The following is a 7859-nucleotide window of genomic DNA, read 5'->3' as shown; positions in this document are numbered from 1 at the left end:
TAAACACCCATTCCTTAAAAGAAACAGAGACTTCTTAAATTTAATGAACTCAAGTCCTGGCAAGAAGCCTCATTTGTTGTGATATTTACACCATAGTAACTGAGTTTTCCCTAAACTGTTCAATACTCCCTTCTGGGAGAATAACAATAATTGCTTCTGACCCCAGTCATCATTTGTCCAAAAATTGCCCTAAAAGCTTTCAATCTCTGGGTTTCCAAGCTAAAGTTAATCCTGGATTGTTCTAAACCAAATGCAAGCAAATACCTTTTAATGTTAACTTCCCCTGGCATAAACCCCTCTGTATCAATCTACTGTTAACATCCCAGTGTACGTACAACAACCTGGTCTGTGGCACAACCTCCACCACTTCCTCTGGCACCTCATTCCATACACGCACCACCCTCTGCTTAAAAAGGTTGCCTCTTAGGTCCCTTTTAAATCTTTCCCCTCTCACCCTAAACCTAAGCCCTCTAGTTCTGGACTCTCTGTTGAAACGCCAAAAATAATATTAATATATGTATATAAAAGTCATACATTTCATCACAGCAGCATCAAATGCTGTTTTGTAAGCATTCTCTAAACTTTATCGATCTAGAAGTGTTATCTAGCTTCACTCCTGAAAGACGTGACTATAATTTTCAGGTGCTGTTATCTAGTTCTCCACGTTCAAAGTAACTGAAATAATTTCTCTACCGTACAAATTCCTTGTAATACCTTAAAATTTTCCATCAAATTACTCAAACTGTCCAAAGACAGTGAGTACAATCCTGAATAGATCATACTTCCTGTCAAACTGCACATTTCATTGTCAATCTTCAATTTCAAGACCTAAAGCTAACTAAAAATGGGTCATGTGAGAGCATTAACATTGTTCTCTACTTGTATATTATTGACATGTAGGAGAAAGTGAGGACTCCAGATGCTGGAGATCAGAGTCGAAAAGTGTCATGCTGGAAGAGCTTATGCTTGAAATGTAAACTCTCCTGCTCCTCGGATGCTGTCTGACCTGCTGTGCTTTTTCAGCATCACACTTCTTGACTATCTTTGACATATGTATTCTACTCCACCAAAGGGGTGAGGGCACTCCTCCGAAACAATGATGAATGGAGATATTAGTGCCCCCTTAGCTGGAAGGGGTTAGTTCACTGAAAATTAATGTACAGTGATTTAAACCGACTTCATCTGTAACTATTACAGCTTTGTGACCCCCAAATGGAGCAGAAAAGAAATGGGTGCCAGAATTCCAATGTGATTCTTTATTTTAAGTGCCACAAATTGAACAAGACGTGAATAACTGCAAGATGGTGAAGGATTAAGCCATTGCATCTGTAACAGCAAACAATAATTGAGAAAAAACTCCATCATTTGGTATTCTTCTCCTTACTCAGTAACCCGAAAGGATACTTCAGGTAAATCTGAATGTATGAATGATGAATTGTCACTGAGTGTGGCACAAAGCCCACCAGATTCTAGGATGGATGAGGAATCCAAGTTTTTAATTGGATGCACAGAGGCTGTCAGCTTTAGACCAGGCAGGCAATAATCTCAGGGGTATTACAGGGAAGAGAAGAATACTAGCAGAACATTACACACACACAAACACTGTGTTCTACCTCAAACAATATACGGCTGCAGAAATTTCTAGCTTGAGGCAATACATTCTGAGCAAAGACACAACTGCATTAACATCTATATCCAACTCCATGACATTCCGCACACTAACACTGAAGCATTCAATAATAGGCCTTGGGAAAACAAATAGATATCAGAAATTAAATTATACCATATAACAGTTCAAAAGGCTGAAGAGATATCAAACATACTTTTCCACAGGAGTTTAAGGATCTGAATGAGATACAGGTAATTAGGTGTCCTTTTCCATAGATCAGTGATGCTGATCTTGTATCCTGTATAGTAGGAGGAAAAATAATCTAAGAAACTTGCTTTTCGGGACAGAGCTGCAAAGGGAGCTCTTTGAGTTGTTTCATCATATGTCTTCAAAGTCAATTAAGGTAAACATCAGGCGTAAGGGTGCAAAACCAAGTTGTGCTAAATTTACCCTCCTCCAAATCATATATGTATATATTACAAACAACAGGGGGCTAGCACTGATCCCTACGGAACATCACTGGTCACAGATCTCCAATCATAAAAGCACCCTCTCATTGTTACACTCTGTCTTCTATGACTAAGCCACTTCTGGACCCATCTTAACAGCTCATCATGGATCCCTTGTGACTTCGCCTTTTGTTTCAGCTTGTAATGAGGGGCCTTGTCGAAGACCTTGCTATAGAGACAACATATACCTCTTGCGCTCATCAACCATTTTTGTGATTTCCTCAAAAACCTCAATCAGTTTGTGAAACATTATCTTCTCCACAAATGCCACACTGCCTATCGCTAACAAATTCATTTTTTCCCCCAAATATAAGTAAATGCTAAGAATCTTCTCCAATAATTTCCTCACCTTACCAGCCTGTAATTTTCCAGAATATCCCTCTTGCCTTTTTTAGGTAAAGGAACAACACTGGCTGTTCTCCAGTATTCTAGGACATCACCACCTGTGACTAAAGAGGATAGAAAGATTTTGTACTGGGCCCCAACAGTTTCCTCGCCTACCTCAGCATTCTGGGAGAGATTTCATTAGGTCCTGTGGACTTGTTTACCTTAATGCTTTTTAATTCACCCAAAACCTCCATTTTTTATACTGACAAGCTCTAGAATAGCAACCAACTCACCATCCACTATGTCCTCCTTTGTGAACACCGATGCAAAGTATTTAAGGACCTCACCCACTTCCCTCCAGCTCCATGCATACATTTCCTCCTTTGTCTTTGAGTAGACCTACCTGTAGCCTATCAACTCTCTTACTCCTTATATATGTATAAAATGTCTTACGATTCTCCTTAGTCTTGCTTGCCAAAGATGTTTCATGGCCCCTTTTAGCCTTCCTAATTCCTTGTTTGAGTTCTTTCCTGCCTGAAGATGAACAATCAGGGCTCATCTAGGATTTGAACATGGGGCCTCTTGCACATGAGTGCAGTACAAGCCCCTAAGAGAGAATCGTACCCCTAGACCAACCAGCCCATTCCAAATTCTTAGCATTATACTTTTAGATGTACATCAAAGCATTGGAGACAATGTAAAGGCAATTCACTAGAATAGAACTAGTCATGATCAGCTTCAGTTCTGTGTAGTGACAAAGAAACTGGTTGATCTCCTTTCAACAGGGTATGAAGAAAGGGGATTTAACAGAGGCATCCAAAAGATGGGAAAGGTTTTTAATAGAAAGATATACCTTCCAGTTACTAAAAGGATTAGTAACAAAAGGACATAGATTTGAGATAACTGGTAACATGAGGAAGCAGAATTTTGATAGCAAGTTATGCTGATATGTATTGCACTGGAGGGTGATGGAAGCAAATCAATAACGATAAATAAATTTGAATAAACATTTGAAGTGGAATAACTTGCAGAACTTTGGGGAAAGAACAACAGATGAGATCAATTGGATAGGTCTTTCAAAAATAGGATTTATTTCTATGTTGTATAACATTACAATCTTTGACTTGGAGAATTCCCTTGCCTTTCCAAATGCATGTAAATCCTGTCCCTCAGGATTCCCTCCAACAACTTAAAACATTTTATAAAATCATGGATAGGATAACTAGATAAGGTTTTTCCCTGGGGTGGGGGAGTCCAGAACTAGAGGGCATAAGTTTCAGGTGAGAGGGGAAAGATATAAAAGGGACCTAAAGGGCAACATTTTCATGCGGAGGGTGGTACATGTATGGAATGAGCTGCCAGAGGAAGTGGTGGAGGCTGGTACAATTACAGCATTTAAAAGGCACCTCGATGGCTATGTGAATAGGAAGGGTTTAGGGAGACATGGGCCAAGTTCTGGCAAATAGGACTTGATCAGTTTAGGACATCTGGTCAGCATGGACAAGTTGGACCGAAAGGTCTGTTTCCGTGCCGTACATCTCTAGGACTTCATAATTGGGGAAATACTCACTGCAGCTCTGAAAATGTAACTTGTGATGCTAACAGAAAAGTATATGTAGCAATGAAATGGGCAAAAGGAAAGCAGGATGCTGGCGAAATAAAAGCAAAACAGAATCAGCAGAGAACAGGAAAATGGAATAAAGGTAAGGAATATTAATTTAAATGATGGAGACTGCCAAAAAGCAATAGAAATTAAGAGCTTTCAGCACAAATTGAAGAAGAGAATGAATAAAAGTTGCATGGCTCAATACACTTTCTTTGACAGGGCCTTACTTCATTCCCTTAAAATGCAGTTCATGTATGAAGCATGATCTAAATATTTTATAGCACATATCTGTTTCACTTTACAAAGGCCAACACATTCCACGCTGGAATTGTAACTGACAATATAATGATTATAATACATTTGGAACTTCTGACTATATGGACCAATGAATGTATTAGCTAAATTGTACAAACATTGTGGTTGTATATCTTTTATGCCATAGGCTACAGTCATGATGTATTCCAACTTCCATTCAGGTATTTTCTCCTCATTGGCTTCAGTAAGGTTCAAGTAATACTGCCATATATCCTGCAAAAGAAAATGAAATGAAAAATAATAGTTTTTTTGTCCATTCTATTAACTGGTATATCTTTTAAAAACCGCTTTTCATCTGAAAAGTTTGCTTACATTAGACTTGTCTATGTGGATACACTATTTGAAGTAAGGAAAATAAGGACTTCAGCATATAAGCTTTGCAAAAGCAGGAGTACATTAGAGAGGCTTTTCATTAAGTACAGGAATACTGACAATGCATTATGTTACCAGCTCACCTGGTAAATTATGAAATTTTCACACAAGTTCAAAAAGCAGTTGTGTGGATCTCTTGCTGTAGTGTTTATCATTACATAAAAAGTAAGTTAAACACAGGATAAATACCACTGAACTGAACTCTCTGAAAGTCATTTGAATCTTTTTAAAATGGGAGTTTAGAAGATGAATTCTTGGACTTTATGAATTGACAGATTGTTTTTGCAGCTGGCAGGAGACAGCAGAGAGAATTAAAATGCTCAGTTATAACTGTTTGAGACAGGCTTGAGAAATTAGTAGGAAAGACTAGATTGGAGTGCTTGTATATTTTAGATTAGATGTGGAGAGAGAAGTAAAAGGGAGGAAGGAAACAGGTGAACACCAAAGTAACAGAAAAACCTAAGATGCATCACATGTTCTGACTTACAGGTCCGATAAGTTCTTATATGTCAGATGGTATTTCACAGGGTCAATGCGTGTACACCTAACATGCACCAGGTGGACATGCACAAGCACAGCAATCAATGCACCAGGGGTTCCCATACAGCAGATGTCTACAACGTTCCTCTTCAACTTATGTTTAAAGGTAGCCAGTCGGATAGTTTTATTAATGCTCTTTTTAATAGTTACTGGCCTGGCATCAACTAGTTTTGTTAATCCAGGTACTGACACTTCAAATTGTCAGCTACTCTATTGTTTCGAGACATGGTAAAACCTGTGCAAGTTACTAAGCAAGATAACTTGAGTATAAAAGGAGATTTTTCCTCTTGCTCTGTCCCACCACACAATGAATTTTCTTCTCATGGATAGAAAGAAGTACTGTTCTGTGATCTGAATTTACTGGGGAGCACAAGATAACAAACTTGAGAACCATACCAAAGCAAGAGCACTCAACAGCACCATGTTTTAGATGGATGGCCCAAATGTTGTCTGTTATTGTTGTTGCTCATAATATGCACTGGGGTAATCTTAAAACTATTTTAATGCTTACCATGTATGATAAAATTAAATAAAACAGACATTCAAGCTGCAACTGAACCAAAATAATTAAAATATTGATATTCTGTAATAGGGATTAACATTAAAATTTATTTAACACCATGTATCCAAACATAAGCATTTTGTATGAGCATTCTGGAGTTCTTCTTGCGTTCTCTGATCCTCAAAGCTGCCCTCTCCATAATGGTTAGGGGAGATTCTGAATCTGCCCCAGCTGGAACAGGTTTGAACACCATGCTGCTGTCAGCAATCTGATCGACATCCACCAAAGAGGTAGAGTTGCTGTATTAACTACACTTTTACATGTAATAGTCTGTAATTATGAACATTGATGGTACAGGCTCAATATTCTTTCCATCATATAGCTGACCAAGAATCTCTCCCAGTCTTTCCGCATACCATTGACATATGTTGGATGGATTTACAGATTGATACTCAACCTGTTTGGCCACATTATGAAAACATCTCCCGTGGCTAACAAGTCCTTGAGTAAAATTTTAATCGAGAGTTTGTCCGAGAAGGAGAGACACTACTGTCTCTTAGTCTCTCCATTTGGAGTTCTGTATGCTGTTGAAACGGCTGACATCGCAGAACCACAATACCTACAGGACAGGACTGGTTAGTCTTAGCCTATAAAGCTAATGAACAAATGTGCATAGTTAACTTTCCAAGAGACTAAAAAAGATATTCATGGCCTGAGAAGCAATGAGAAAAAAGATGCCCCCCAAAACATAGCAGCAATTTTTTTTGCTTCATCATTTTTACCTAGTCACTTTCACACAGCCCATAAACCCGGGTATTATGGATTAAATTGGTTTCCTGCAGTTACAAATTAAACCAGTTCAGTTCGCTATGTCTCTTGCAGTGATTTTAATGCCAACTACGCAAGTGGTGAATTTCAGACTCATTATACATGCTAAATTTGGCTGTAAAACCCAATTTTTGATTAGATTAGATTAGATTCCCTACAGTGTGGAAACAGGCCCTTCGGTCCAACCAGTCCAGACCGACCCTCCGAAGAGTAACCCACCCAGACCCATTTCCCTCTTACTAATGCCCCTGAACACTATGGGCAATTTAGCATGGCCAATTCACCTAACTTGCACATCTTAGGACTGTGGGAGGAAACCCACGCAGACAAGGGGAGAATGTGCAAACTCCACCGAACCTGGGACCCTGGTGCTGTGAGGCAGCAGTGCTAACCACTGAGCCACCATACCGCCCAATTTTAATTGTGTTAACAAAATTTCTCCACGTCACCACCCTTAACTACATAAAATAATGTTACTTAATGGAAACAAAGATAAACAATTATGTTCTATTATACGTCGTAATTGTTCTGGTTCATGGACAATTCTACATTTCTATTTGCACCATTCATTTTGACACCCACTTGAAGCATAACTCAACAAATTCAATTTCAAGCACATTTTGGAAATGTTTCCTGATTTTATGGCCAAGCAGAAACACTGTTGTCCAAGTTCTTGCATCCAACAAGCACCTACCAATAATGTGTAGTCATCTGTGTCATACTTGTACAAGCGTAATCCTGGATTATTGGTTACACCATTCAAGGATAGTCTTTGAGGAGTTACAGCTGGTGCAACAAATAGAGAGTTGATAGGATTCCCTGTTGAAGAACAAAGAACTAAATGAATAAAATGACTGAATCATTCAAAACTTTGAGATTTTGGCACTCTACTTTAAAACATATTAATTCTGTAATTACAGAATTTTAGAACTCTGGATCAATAGAAGGGCGAGGTTCGACAGCCCTGCTAAGATACGGAATGTCCCTGACAGACATCGAGTGCCTTTGAAAGCCAAATGACATGAGAAATTTGTCTGGCATTCATTCACACTTCCCTCTCTTGCACGTCAAGGTGACAGCCAGGGATACCTTGAAGAGTTCAGGCATGTGAGCATATCCCAACTCCACTGAGGCAGCCATTATGGTCACTAATGGAATGATTATTGAGAGTCTTGGCCACTGGAGAAAATGAGAGAAGAGTGAGAGTGGGGAAGCCTCCTTGTCACAACCCATTTCTTCTTTGCTTCACAA

General features: G+C 38.9%; 1 protein-coding gene across 1 annotated transcript in view; it reads right to left on the bottom strand.

The window, feature by feature from the left end:
• Positions 1-1241: 1241 nt before the first annotated feature.
• smpdl3a (sphingomyelin phosphodiesterase acid like 3A) overlaps positions 1242-7859 on the bottom strand; it is a 49575-nt gene continuing 42957 nt past the window's right edge. Inside the window, exons 7-8 of the mRNA XM_072555935.1 lie at positions 7303-7427; positions 1242-4579 (exon numbers count right to left, since the gene is read on the bottom strand). Coding sequence (XP_072412036.1) covers positions 4280-4579; positions 7303-7427 — 425 coding nt within the window. The 3' untranslated portion in view covers positions 1242-4279. The remainder of the gene's footprint in view (positions 4580-7302; positions 7428-7859) is intronic.

This window comes from Chiloscyllium punctatum, chromosome 3, assembly GCF_047496795.1.
Source record: "Chiloscyllium punctatum isolate Juve2018m chromosome 3, sChiPun1.3, whole genome shotgun sequence".
NCBI classification, from domain to species: domain Eukaryota; kingdom Metazoa; phylum Chordata; class Chondrichthyes; order Orectolobiformes; family Hemiscylliidae; genus Chiloscyllium; species Chiloscyllium punctatum.
The sequence above is the reverse complement of the archived record's forward strand: the minus strand, read 5'-3'. Positions and strand labels throughout refer to the sequence as shown.